The sequence below is a fragment of the Enoplosus armatus genome, chromosome 2 (assembly GCF_043641665.1).
Source record: "Enoplosus armatus isolate fEnoArm2 chromosome 2, fEnoArm2.hap1, whole genome shotgun sequence".
Taxonomy (NCBI): Eukaryota; Metazoa; Chordata; class Actinopteri; order Centrarchiformes; family Enoplosidae; genus Enoplosus; species Enoplosus armatus.
In genome coordinates this window covers 10,201,130-10,215,593 of record NC_092181.1, presented here as the reverse complement: position 1 = coordinate 10,215,593, position 14,464 = coordinate 10,201,130, and the positions used below count along the sequence as shown (strand labels likewise).

Sequence of the window (14,464 nt, the reverse complement as noted above, 5' to 3'; positions counted from 1 at the left end):
CAATAAAACACAGCTACCATTCATTTACTTTTTTTTTTTTTTTTTTTCAAATAGTCAGATTATATTTGTCTCACGTAATGTCCACTACAGTTCTCTTATAAATAACTCCTTACGTTACACGAAAAAACAAAACATAACAAAAAAACAAGTAATAAATAAAGTAGGAAGAGCAGACTTAAAAGTGTGAGCACATGCTGGTAACGTGAATGCAGCACGCCGGCTTTAGGTGCTTGATTTCTCACTGAGCCCGTGTTCTTAATGCTGAAATGACATCACGTGTTGTTACTAATTGGCTGTTTTTGGGAGCCAGTTCGGTGACATACACTTGTCTTGCGCGAGTCTGAAGTCCATCTTTGTAAACAAGTTATCTGTGGCAGTCATACAAGTTTGTTGACACGTAAGGGGCTCTTTTCCTGCATTTCATTTGCATTGTGTGCGGACAGCTTGTGCTTATGAACTTCAAAATTAGCTGCGAAGCGTTAGTCGACTTACGAGTGTATGCCACTAGACAAGGCAGTGCGCTGCCCTGTCGCCCTTTCCCTCTCAGGCCGTCTTACGTCGGTTGTGTTGCATAAACAAATCCACTGCACCGTTGTAAACATCAACGTCGGAAGTTCCAGCGAGCACGGTAGTTTGACCTGTAGTCCCGCCTTCCCTTCAACACCATTGGCCGCGCATACCACAACGGCATTCTAAATGACACCTCGTTGGTTTAGCCGGCCATCACTCACACTCTAGTCCTAAAAACCCCCGAGTTAGCTCTACCTAGCTAGTTTAAGTTGACCAAGACAGTGTCGACCCAAACTGGTTGATTTTCCTGACCCATTAAAGGACATTCATCGCGTTTCCGTTTAGAAGCACGGTACAGGGTTTGCCGACGAGTACGCCACAGCGCCGTAACCCGAGCTACCTACCTGAGTTTAGTGATTCCTCTGACAGCCTGACCTGCACACAAGGAAAGCTGGAAATGCGGTTTCCCTGCTATCACACGTATTCCAGTTGTCTTGTCAAGCCAAGACCAAATACAATTAGGGGCAGCTGCTCCTTTGGTTCAGGAGGGACCTTTCATACTTAGTCTATTAACACAACTATCATCTTTTTTTTCCAACCCTCCTCCTGTCACTTCTGCCCCTCCCCCTTTTCTCTCCCCTGTCATCACAGAAACAGATGAACCGAAAGAAAATGTAGAATTTTACAATATTGGCTCAAACGCAGGCATTTTATATGTAAACACACGCCGTCCATTACGAATTGATAAACTAAACAGAACGAAAAAAGAAAAAACAACAACAAAAAAACAGTGTACGTACAGACTACGCACTGACGTCAGCTCGTTACATTACGCGGAAAGACTTGCGCGCAATAGCCAATCCTGCTTCGTGCTGTTGATCATCCGGCAAAAACAAAACTAGCAAGGCTACACCAAAAGAAAAAAATCAGCTATCCGCTGGAAAGAAATCTTATTCGAGTTATCGCACTTTCAGGAGCAAAGGGTGAGTGACCGTAGATGCACATTCAAATGCAGTTTTTTTTACGAAAGTAACGTTAGCTAGGGTTGTAGTTTCTACCCCATTTGTGTTGCCATGACGTTATTGTTAGTTGACTGTAACTTCGGTTAGAAAATTCAACGTTTGCTAGCTGGCGTTGACGTTGTGAAAAGCCGACGAGGTCGCTTCTCTCACTTGCTTACAGATAAAGATGCTGTCTACCGGAGACGTCCAAGGTTGTCTTCGTAAACTGGAAACTCTCCTGCGAGTGATAAAGTACCCAGGATATGTCGACTACAATGGGTAATTCAGGCCATTAAACTGCCAGCAGTGCTACTTCAGTGCTACTTCAGGCACGCAAAGGTCAACGCGCGACATAACAAAGCGACACGTTTATGCCTAACTGAAGCTTTTTAAAATAACACCAGTAACGTTTTTTCAAAGCCAGAAGCCCTTGTAATAAACTAATATTTAATCAACCTAACATATCGTGGAGAAAAAAAAGTAGTCAGATTAAAAAGAAAAGGCTTAAATGCATGTTTATGTAGTATGTACTAACACAGCTGCTTAATATAAACGCCAGTATTTTATGACTCATAAGAGCCATAAAGGCTCAAATGACTTTGGATGGAATGCCTATTGTAATGTTGCCTGTCTTCCACCAGGCGTCACTATTGTCCCAGTGTGAGGCAATGAACAGCGACTTCTCACTTGCCCTCATTCACTTTTATTCCAAAAAGAATTGCAGTTTAATATTCATGCTTTCTATTTTTTTTTTTCCTTGCCCTCTCACTACAATTTTAATTGTGTGATTCTTGGCCAGCATCCAGAGAGATCACAGATATATACATTCAAAACAAGAACAAGCGCAGAACAACACGGCAATGAGTGAGATGTTTGGCTTGAGGGCTGGCAGGCATTGTTTATGGCTGATAGAGTGCATATCAGATCTGATGCAAGATAATATTCAAATGCACCAAACCATGAGGATTACAGCACATCAATTATGTAATGCACACAAACGCCATTTGAGTGAGTTAAAATTATGAATCGTGAATATAAACAAACACTGTGTGTTCAAATAAATATGTATTTTATTATAGTCTACATCAATGCACGTTTGTCAGTAATTCTAATTTTCTCAGTTGCAATTTTTCTCACAGTCTTGCACGTTGTTATTTCTTTTTTCCCCCGCCAGCCTTTCCAAAGGAGATCCCTCAGCTTTTCTACCAATAGTGAGCTTCACCCTCAGCTCCTTCTCTCCACCTTTAGCTGAGCAACTAATGGCAGCTGGACTGGAGCTTACTGGCAAAACTGACCTACGATTCACTGACACTGTTTATAAGGTAAAACACAAACACACACACACACACACACACACATTTTGAGCACTGTATTTTCACAGGTGCACAGAGACTGTCTTCGCAGCATTACGAAATGCTGTGAAGTTTCTTAATCCACATTTGTCCCCTCCCCCTTTCAAGCACAGTAACTACTTACCTAGCGTACAGTGGTGTGTGTGTGTGTGTGTGTGTGTGTGTGTGTGTGTGTGTGTGTGTGTCTAGGTACTACGAGATATCTTCCACTATAAGCCCATTCTGACCAAGCAGCAGTTCCTCCAGTGGGGATTCTCTCAAAGGAAAATCTCTGTCATCTGTGACATCATTAACTTGGTCCTGCAGAAACACCACCAGCTGAAGAAGGTACTGAGCCTTTTAACGGTTTTATTTATTTATTTTGTTTTTATTTTTGTATTTTATTAGACAACAAAGCACTTATATTAGCATCATATTAAAATCTACCCCAGGCTAGTCAATAAGTAGGGGTGCAATAGAGTCCCATCACCAATATCGAAGACACAATCAATTTGATAAACCAGTCAATTTGAACAACACATTTAGCGTATGTATGGCCTGTTAGTAGCTGGTACAGCCACAAGGCTTCGAGGCAATTAAATCCCCCAGGTCTAAAACAAATCATGTGACCAGTACTACCTGTGCTGGGACAGTAATGAAGTTTAGAGGACACCTGAAATATCAAAACACATAAAAAAAGCATTCAACAAACAGCTATTCTGGATCCAATAGTATTTTGTGTGTGTGTGTGTTGTAGCCCAGAGTCAGATGTCCTGCCTCTCACAGGGATGGCAGAGGAGAAGCTCATCCAACGCTGACCGAGGCAGACACTGTAAGTACAGAATAAAGTGGAGGTTGAGATAGAAGTAGAGACAGTGGATTTTGAAAGGCCGATATAATAACAACGACGGTTTGGCGCAGGAAAGAGCTGATAGCCAATTAATGGATGTACGTCATTCACCGATTCGTCTGCCAAACCGACTGACTGATATTTTCCCTTTTTGACTTCAGATCAGGTATAGACCCACACAAAAATGTCAGTTGCGCATGTTTCTATGCTATTTAAAGACACCATTTCAAGAATGAAAAATAAAAGGAAAGGCGGCTTTCTACAGACACCTAGCTAACACGCCAATGTTACCTGAACACAAAACAAATCAGTTGCCTATTATGAATGCATCCATTCTCAGGTAGCCTTGGGTTTTATTTTAAATGCAATTAGCACATCAAAGTCGCCTTAATGTCATTGAAATGTACAGAAGCATTAACGAGGATGCCAAAAGGTAAATGGCTGTTAGCAGGCAGGAGGGTGCTGTTGACAAAAAAAAGGTGCAATGGTTAGAAATGTGAATCTGTGAATTGATATAATGTCTCTGTAGTTGAATGCCATTGTGTTTTTATGTGTTGCAGGTGTCTGAGAGGCCATTTCTTGGAAATTACATTGAAAATCCCTCGACTGTTTCCACAAACTCCTCCCCTAATGTAACCTGCGCCTCTCATAATGAAGTGCACTCCCCCAATTCCCCTGGAATTGGGATCATAGAGCTGGCAAGGGGGCAGAGGGAGAAGGATAACCACCTTTACGTAAGCATTTACCAAACCCAGCATACAGACTACGTGAAAGCTTGTGCAAGTTGTCATTAATAGAGTCAGTGCAGTAAAACTTTAGACCAATTTGCCCATAGGCGCCAATACAATTGAAATAAAAAGGTGTTGTGGTCATACCCCACGTCTGATACAACGTGTATGGTGGAGATTGATTACCTTTTGTATATTTCACCAGCAGTAAAGAGGACGTGAAATGAAAATCTATGAATATTTACTTAAACTGCCGTTGTTTGAAACAATATAATGCAGCTTTCACCGTGACGTAGACTTTATTTAGATGTAGACAAGTAACTTGCGGTATTTAGTTATTAAATGCATCAAAAGCGGAATGCTTCCTGGCGTCTGCATTCATTAGGAGAGGCCATCAGTGTCCGTTTTAGAAATGTGGTTTGAGTTCTGTACTGCTACTTTCCAGAGGAGCTTGAATACATGCCATTATAAAAATGAAGTGTAATCGTCTTTTCAGTCACCAGAGCTGGAAGGAAGGCTCTCAGCACTGGAAGCTCAACTCGAGAGTCTTCTGTCTGGGCTAGACAGGCTCAGTATCCTGGAGAAACACCTGGATGAACTTGATGGACGGCGAAACGCAGAAAAAGTTGATAAGGCATTCTTGACTCTATTTCTTTGATAACTTCTTCAATATCTTATACTATTTGTTTAGTGCTTTTTTTTCCTTTTTTTGGACCGACAGACAGCAAAGAACCTTTTGATAAAACCTAAAACTGCTGTCACCTTTGCTATTCATCATGTCCTGTTCCAGAATGAAGGACAAGTCATCACCATATCCAGAGAGAGCTGGGAAAATCTGACGAGCAGAGTCCTGTTATTGGAAACTAAACTAGAACTTAGCAGTACACAGGTAGGACAAGTGTACATGCTGTGACATTTTCATTTCATCTCCATGCAGAGTGTAACGACAGATTGTCTTCATTTTTTTTGCCTGTTTCTGCCTGTTATTGTTATGATCTTCTATGTAACTAACTGGTTGTTAGACATTGATCTTATTACATCATCCAGCCCACTTGGTAATACCAGCGATTTGACCCTCCAACCATCATATGAATGTTTCTTGATCTTGCAGCGAATGAGGCGGCGTGTTGTGTTTAATATAATGGTTTGCACATCAGGACGCGATTCATTTTTCACGATTGGTGTTTGTTTGTGTGTGTCTGAAATTTGTAGGCAGAAGAGCACCTCCAGCCTGCTGAAGAACACTGAATCCTCCGCAGCACCCTGCAGATAAATTATGATAGATGATCATCATGCTGATTTGGGTTAGTTAATTCATTGGGCCTGCTTTGTTTTCTAACAAGCTACTTGTAATTCTAGATAGACTTAATTTTAACTCAAGTCTCAAGTGAAATGACTGTAAGATAAAGGCCCTGGCTGATGAGGATACAGTAGATGATTTCCACTTTTTTTTTTTACTACCTCCAAAATTAAATGCTTTATTCTTAAAACTGCAGATGCTTGTGTGAATGTATTTCTCTTTGTCATTTATCAACATATGGCTGTGATCATATTTCTTCTTCTCCCCAGTTTACTAATTGATTCCAGATTTAATATTATATCAAAATGTCATGACATCAGATACCACAATAACCAGAAAACTAGATTGCTGGAAGCTGTTAGCTGCTGCTGCAGTTTTTATTTTGGAAAAACAAGCCTCATCCTGAGCTTCCTGCATCTTTCATTTTGAAAAACTAGATCCTGGCAACCCATCGGCTATCATGATGACGAGTTGAATGCGGGTGCACTTTTAAAAAGCTCCTCTCTCGGGTCCTGAGAATGATAAAAAATCTAAATCGCCATCAGGCGATAGCATGCAGACCTGCATGCAACCAAAGCCCATTGAAACATGATTGGTCAATACTACTGCTTGTTGGGAGAGGCTCGGGCTCCAGTGCAGCATCCACATTGAGAAAGCTTGAAAGCGTCCACTCCCATATAACAGTTACCCCCCCCCAGCAGGGGATTGACAGAGAGGATGCTGCTCCGGTGGGTCAGGGGCCAAAGAAAATGTCACGGAAATCAAAATTCCACAGTGCCTGGAGCACATTGGCCAATGCCTCTGTGCTCGGTGCTAGCTTCACAACCAAAGCACTGTTTATTTACATAATTAATCAGAGCATTCACAATAATCACTCAAATTCAACGGAGGGGGGATTGAAACAGCTGTCCATAATGGGAGGGTAAATGGAATTAGGGCCGAGAGTGACTGAATGGCAAAGGAGGCGCTCAGGGAGGTCCCGGATCCTGTTCCGGCAGGATACGGTACAAATGAAGCGTGGCATGATGATTTTGTCATGTGGTGTTGTCTGTCTCTGAAATTTGCTCGCAGCATTGTGACATAATTTGTCAGTGCCTACCAAAATGGCCGATATGAGTGTGTTCTGATCATTGTTAACGTTTTATTAAGTTCAGCTTACTAAATCGATTTGGTTATGTTTAATCCAAGATTGTGGACATCGTTAAAAGAAACCATTAAGGGGGCTTTCACATCAGGGACCGGGGGCCCAGATCAGAGTACACTTGACCCCAAAGCCCAGTTCATTTGATTGGTGTGAACACTTTGTACCGTGCTGTGTTCCACTTGAAAAGGTGGTCTCCGGTAAGGTTTGCATCAGGTGCGAAAGCCAATGTACCAAAACATGGAAGTAGACTGCTATTCAGAATGCAACCCCATAATTATTCGACTGTCCTGTTCGCCCAGCCCGCGCCAATCTCATCTCAAGGAAGGCGAGAGTGAGCATCACCCTGGCCCATGGCTTTTACTTAATAACTTATAAAATTGCCGCTTGGAAACATCTCTTTGTACATGCATTTGTCAGTGAAATTTCCGCGAAAGTGCAGCCAAGAAGCCCCTTAAATTCCCTGCTGGTTGGCCAAAGTGCCCCCATGGTGTGGAATCTTGGGGCATGTTCTCATCATGAAGCCTTCGGGTTTAATTTTGCCCCATTTCTAATTATTTTCGGTTAAATCAATTTCATTTTAGTTCACATTTAAATGGCATTAAGTTTAGTTTAAACAGTTCAATGAACATCAGTCAGATGGTCTTTCCATGTCACTGTATAATAGAAATGTACACTGTAAATATTAAGAACTATTCATTAAGATTTTGTGCTGCTATGTATTCATAATATGCAGAAATTTGAGTTAAAAGCCAAATGAACATAATTTGATTTATTATTCATTGAAATATTGATTTCTGTAGTAATCCTAGTGCTGTGAAGTAATACAACTTATCTTTAAAGATCCCAAATTAATTAAGAAATAAATGTTCCTCTTTTAACGTACTGTACATTGTGATGTCTATATTTATTTTGCATATTATACTGTTGATATGACTTTGCTGCTGCTTATAATAATCATGTAGTGTGCAATTAAAAATATTTGTACTGAAGTAATCTGTCAGCTTTTGCTTTGCAGTTTCTAATTCTGGCAATTCATTTCACATTTCTGAATTTTCAGCAGGGCTTTGCAATTTATTCTTCTTCTGTATATTTCTGCATACTTTCAGCTACAGAAACCATTCAGCTATCAAAATGTTCAGCTCTTAAAGGACATGTTGGTATTTCATTCAGCTATTTTCTACCTTTTATGTATATATATATATATATTATTATTATTATTTTTATTTATTTATTTATTTTACATATTAAGCTTTTTTCAACCAAAAGTTTTGTATTTAGACCATTTTCCACTTTCCAATCTTCATACTCATTCAGCTGCTACGTCATAAAGCCAGCAATCAGTTCAGTGGCAGCTGTTGATCAATCAATCACAGTACACTTTGATACATCATCAAATGGGATATCATAATGCACTTTGATATTTAATAGAAGATTGCAATTTCATAGTACACTTTGATATTTCTTAGAAGGTTGGGATGTAAAAGTTTACCTTGACACGTACATAGAAGAAGGGAAATCGTAGTCCACTTTGATATGTCATAGGAGATTGCACTGTTATAGTACACTTTGATAACTTACACACTTTGATACAACATAGATGGTTGGAATATCATAGTACACACTGATAAGTCACAATACTTTGATAAGTCATAGAAGGTTGGGATATCTTTGTAAACTTTGATATGTCATAGATGTCATAGTACACTTGGATAAGTCATAAAAGTTGGGATATAATAGTATAGTTTATGTCATAGAAGAGTGCAATGTTATAGTACACTTTGATGAGTCATTGAAGGCTGGAAAATTTTGATACATCATAAAATGGGATATCATAATGCACTTTTGTGTTCAATTCAATTTCAATTCAATTTTATTTATATAGCACCAAATCACAACAAAAGTCATCTCATGACACTTTACAAATAGAGCAGGTCTAGACCGACTCTTTATAATGTTATTAGAGAGACCCAACAGTTCCCACCATGAGCAAGCACTTTGGCGACAGTGGCAAGGAAGAACTTCCTTTTAAGAGGCAGAAACCTCGAGCAGAACCAGACTCTAGGTGGGCGGTCATCTGCTTTGACCGATTGGGTTTGAGAGAGAGAGAGAAAGAGAGAGGGGGAGAGACAAACAAGCAGACAGGCAGAGATGTATGGCAGCCCTAGCAGTAGCAATAGCAGCTGTAATTATAATAAGAATGGAAATATGACTGATAATAGTAGTTACAGCTGTAATAATAGCTGAGATTAATAATAGCAATAACAGCATTAATTGTAACAGAACTACGACTAAACATAATAACTGTAGTGATGAGAGTCAGGCAGGCCCATGGCAGCAGCAGCCAGGCGTACCAGGACCACGATCCACAGGAACCTGCGAGACGACAAAGCACAAAGAAACTCTGGGGAAGATATAAACTTAGTAACATGCATTGGTGGGACATGAATGTGTAAAGATGAAGAGGGAGAGGAGGAAAGCGCAGTGCATCATGGGAAGTCCCGCAGCAGTCTAGGCCTATAGCAGCATAACTAGGGGCTGGTCCAGGCAGGCCTGAGCCAGGCCTAACTATAAGCGTGATCAAAAAGCAAAGTAGCGAGTGTGTCTGCCTCCCGGACCCAAACTGGGAGCCGATTCCACAGGAGAGGAGCTTGATAGCTGAAGGATCTGGCTCCCGTTCTGCTTTTGGAGACTCTAGGAACCGCAAGAAACCCTGCATTCTGGGAGCGCAGTGCTCTAGTGGGGTAATAGGGTACTATGAGCTCTTTATGATATGATGGTACCTGACCAGTAAGAGCTTTGTAGGTCAGGAGAAGGATTTTAAACTCCATTCTAGATTTTACAGGGAGCCAGTGCAGAGAAGCTAATGCAGGACGTTCTATTGAAGATTGCAATGTCATAGTACACTTTGATGTTTCATATGAGGTTGGGACATTACAGTCCACTTTGATACATCATATAAGATTGCTATGTCATAGTACACTTTGATAAGTTGTAGAGAACATCAAAGTCCACTTTGATACATCGTAGAATGGGGTGTCATAATGCACTTTTATTATATTTTATAAAAGACTGCAATGTCATAGTGCACTATCATAGGTCATGGCGGGATGGGTTGTCATAGTACTTTGATATTTCATAGAAGGTTGGGATATCTTAGTAAACTTTGATATGTCACAGATGTCATAGTACACTTGGAAAAGTCATAAAAGGTCGGGATATAATAGTACAGTTTGATATGTCATAGAAGATTGCAATGTTATTGTACACTTTGATGAGTCATAGCAGGTTGGGATGTCACAGTGCACTTGATACGTCATGACTAGGTCAAAGAAGACTGCCAAGTTATAGTACACTTTGTAGGAAAATAAAAGTACCCTTTGATGTGTCATAGAAGATTGCAATGTTATAGTACACTTTGATAAGTCATGGCAGGATGGGTTGTCATGGTACTTTGACATTTCATAGAAGGTTGGGATATCTTAGTAAACTTTGATATGTCATACAGGTTTGGGATGTCATAGTACAATTTGATACGTCATGACTATGTCAAAGAAGACTGCCAAGCTATAGTACACTTTCATGTTCTATAGAAGATTGAAATGTCATACTACACTTTGATATTTCATAGACGGTTGGGACAATACAGTACACTTTGATACATCATATAAGATTGCTATGTCATAGTACACTTTGATAAGTTGTAGAAAACATCAAAGTACACTTTGATACATTGTAGAATGGGATGTCATAATGCACTTTGATGTTTTATAAAAGACTGCAATGTCATAGTGCACTATCATAGGTCATGGCAGGATGGGTTATCATAGTACTTTGATATTTCATAGAAGGTTGGGATATCTTAGTAAACTTTGATATGTCATAAATTTCATAGTGCACTGTGATACGTCATAGAAGGTTGGGATATGAAAGTACACTTTTATGAGTCTATAGCCCATTGAGATGTCATAGAGAAGGTTGGGATGTCATAATAACCACATAGCACAATTTGATACATCATAGAAGGTTGGAATTTCATAGTACACTTTGATAAGTCATAACACATTGGAGTGTCATAGTACACTTTGATATGTCATAGAAGATTACAATGTTATACTATGATATGTCATACAGGTTTGGGATGTCATAGTACACTTGATACGTCATGACTATGTCAAAGAAGACTGCCAAGTTATAGTACACTTTGATGTGTCATAGAAGATTGCAATGTTATAGTACACTTTGATAAGTCATGGCAGGATGGGTTAGGGTTAGGGTTGTACTATCATAGTACACTTTGATGAGTCATTGAAGGCTGGAAAATTTTGATACATCATAACATGGGATATCATAATGCACATTTATGTTCTATAGAAGATTGCAATGACATACTACACTTTGATATTTCATATGAGGTTGGGATGTCACAGTACACTTGATACGTGATGCATATGTCAAAGAAGACTGCCAAGTTATAGTACAGTTTGTAGGAAAATAAATTTGGATAAGTCATAAAAGGTCGGGATATAATAGTACACTTTGATATGTCATAGAAGGTTATGATGTCATAGTAGACTTTGATAAGTCATAGGAGGTTGGGATGTCATAGTGCACCTTGATACGTCATAGAAGGTTATGATGTCATAGTACACTTTTATATTTCATAGAAGGTTATGATGTCATGTAGACTTTGATATGTCATAAAGGATTGGAATGCCATAGAGTACTTTAATAAGTCTATAGCCCATTGGGATATCATAGAGAAGGCTGGGATATCAAAGTACACTTTGATATGTCATAGAAGATTGCAATGTTATACTTTGATATATCATACAGGTTTGGGATGTCATAGTACAATTTGATACGTCATACAAAGTTGGGATGTCATAGTACACTTGATACGTCAGGACTAAGTCAAAGAAGACAAGTTATAGTACACTTTGTAGGAAAATAAAAGTACCCTTTGATGCGTCATAGAAGATTGCAATGTTATAGTACACTTTGATAAGTCACAGCAGGTTGGAATGTCATAGTAAAATTTGATACATCTTAAAAAGTTGAGATTTCATAGTATACTTCAAACGTCATGATTATGTTATGGAAGATTGCTAAGTTATAGTGCACTTTGTTTGGGTGTCATAGTACACTTTGATAAGTTGTAGAGAACATCAAAGTACACTTTGATACATCGTATAAGATTGCTATGTTATAGTACACTTTGATAAGTCATAGCAGGTTGGGATGTCATAGTACACTTGATACGTCATGACTATGTCAAAGAAGACTGCCAAGTTATAAGCACTTTGTAGGAAAATAAAAATACACTTTGATGTGTCATAGAAGATTACAATGTTATACTTTGATATGTCATACAGGTTTGGGATGTCATAGTACAATTTGATATGTCATGACTATGTCAAAGAAGACTGCCAAGTTATAGTACACTTTTATGTTCTATAGAAGATTGAAATGTCATACTACACTTTGATATTTCATAGACGGTTGGGACAATACAGTACACTTTGATACATCATATAAGATTGCTATGTCATAGTACACTATCATAGGTCATGGCAGGATGGGTATTCATAGTACTTTGATATTTCATAAAAGGTTGGGATATCTTAGTAAACTTTGATATGTCATAGATTTCATAGTACACTTGGATAAGTCATAAAAGGTCGGGATATAATAGTACAGTTTGATATGTCATAGAAGGCTGGAACACTTTGATACATCACACAATGGGATATCATACTACACTTTGATATGTCATAAAAGTTTGCAATGTTATGATATCATGGTACACTTTGATAAGTCTGTAGCCCTTTGAGATGTCATGGTGAATGTTGGGAAATCATAGTACACTTTGATATGTCATAGAAGGTTGCAATTTTATACTTTGATATGTCATACAGGTTTTGGATGTCATAGTACACCTTGATATGTTATAGATAACATAGTACACTTTGATACATCAAAAAAGGTTGGGATATCATACTACACTTTGATACATCATAGAATGAGACATCATAATGCATTTTGATATTACATAAAAGATTGCAGTGTCATAGTACAATTTGATATGTCATAGAAGGCAGGGATGTCCAAGTAACCATTGATATTTCAAAGATGGTTGTAATATCATACTACACTTAGGAGGCTGGAAAACTCTAATACATCATAGAAAGTTGGGATATCATAGTACACTTTGATATGTCATCGAAGGTTGTAATATCACAGTGCACTTTCATAAGTCTGTAGGCCATTAAGATGTCATAGAGAAGGTTGGGATATCAAAGTACACTTTGATATGTCATAGAAGGTTGGTTTGATTTGATATCATACTACACTTTGATGAGCCATTGAAGGCTGGAAAACTTTGATACATCATACAATGGGATATCATAATGCATATTGATATTCTATACAGAGAATGGATGCAATGTTATACTTTGATATGTCATACAGGTTTGGGATATCATAGCACACTTTGATACATCGTAGAATGGGATGTCATAATGCACTTTGATATTTTATAAAAGACTGCAATGTCATCGTGCACTATCATAGGTCATGGCAGGATGGGTTGTCATAGTACTTTGATATTTCATAGAAGGTTGGGATATCTTAGTAAACTTTGATATGTCATAGATGTCATAGTACACTTGGATAAGTCATAGCAGATTGAGATGTCATAGTACAGTTTGATATGTCATACAGGTTTGGGATGTCATAGTACACTTGATACGTCATGACTATGTCAAAGTACACTTGATACGTCATGACTATGTCAAAGAAGACTACCAAGTTATAGTACACTTTGTAGGAAAATAAAAGTACCCTTTGATGTGTCATAGAAGATTGCAATGTTATAGTACACTTTGATAAGTCATGGCAGGATGGGTTGTCATGGTACTTTGATATTTCATAGAAGGTTGGGATATCTTAGTAAACTTTGATATGTCATAAAAGGTCGGGATATAATAGTACACATAGATAAAGTCATAGCAGATTGGGATGTCACAGTGCTCTTTGATATGTCATCGAGGGTTATGATGTCATAGTAGACTTTGATATGTCATAAAGGATTGGAATACCATAGAGCACTTTGACAAGTCTATAGCCCATTGAGATGTTGGGATATCATAATAACAACATAGTACAATTTGATACATCATAGAAGGTTGGAATGTCATAATACACTTTGATAAGTCACAGAAGGTGGGATATGATAGTCCACTTTGATATGTCATAGAAGATTACAATGTTATACTTTGATATGTCGTACAGGTTTGGGATGTCATAGTACACTTTGATATATCAAAGAAGGTTGTAATAGCATACTACACTTTGATAAGTCATAGATGATTGCAATGTTATAGTACATTTTGATGAGTCATTGAAGGCTAGAAAGTGTTGATACATCATGAAATGGGATATCATAATGCACTTTCATGTTTTATAGAAGATTGCAATGTCATAGTGCACTTTGATATTTCATATGGGGTTGGGATGTAATAGTATGCTGTGATACGTCATAGAAGGTTGGGACAATACAGTACACGTTGATACATCATAGAAGGTTGTAATATCAGAGTAC

At 38.5% G+C, this 14,464-nt stretch overlaps 1 protein-coding gene across 1 annotated transcript; it reads left to right on the top strand.

Annotated features, from left to right (window-relative positions):
• The first annotated feature begins 1,698 nt into the window (after positions 1–1,698).
• cep44 (centrosomal protein 44) lies at positions 1,699–5,851 on the top strand. The gene is made up of 8 exons (XM_070926863.1): positions 1,699–1,790; positions 2,686–2,833; positions 3,053–3,190; positions 3,600–3,674; positions 4,253–4,426; positions 4,917–5,045; positions 5,211–5,309; positions 5,633–5,851. The coding sequence occupies exons 1-8, from the start codon at positions 1,699–1,701 to the stop codon at positions 5,666–5,668; spliced, it is 891 nt and encodes a 296-aa protein (XP_070782964.1). The 3' UTR covers positions 5,669–5,851.
• The last annotated feature ends 8,613 nt before the right edge of the window (positions 5,852–14,464 follow it).

What these genes read in the sequence shown, in the direction of transcription:
- cep44 (XM_070926863.1), top strand. Translation starts at nt 1,699, where the DNA reads ATGCTGTCTACCGGAGACGTCCAAGGTTGTCTTCGTAAACTGGAAACT. An exon ending in AGAAGGATAACCACCTTTAC is followed by an intron (nt 4,427 to 4,916) that starts GTAAGCATTTAC and finishes TCGTCTTTTCAG; the next exon opens with TCACCAGAGCTGGAAGGAAG. An exon ending in TAGAACTTAGCAGTACACAG is followed by an intron (nt 5,310 to 5,632) that starts GTAGGACAAGTG and finishes TGAAATTTGTAG; the next exon opens with GCAGAAGAGCACCTCCAGCC.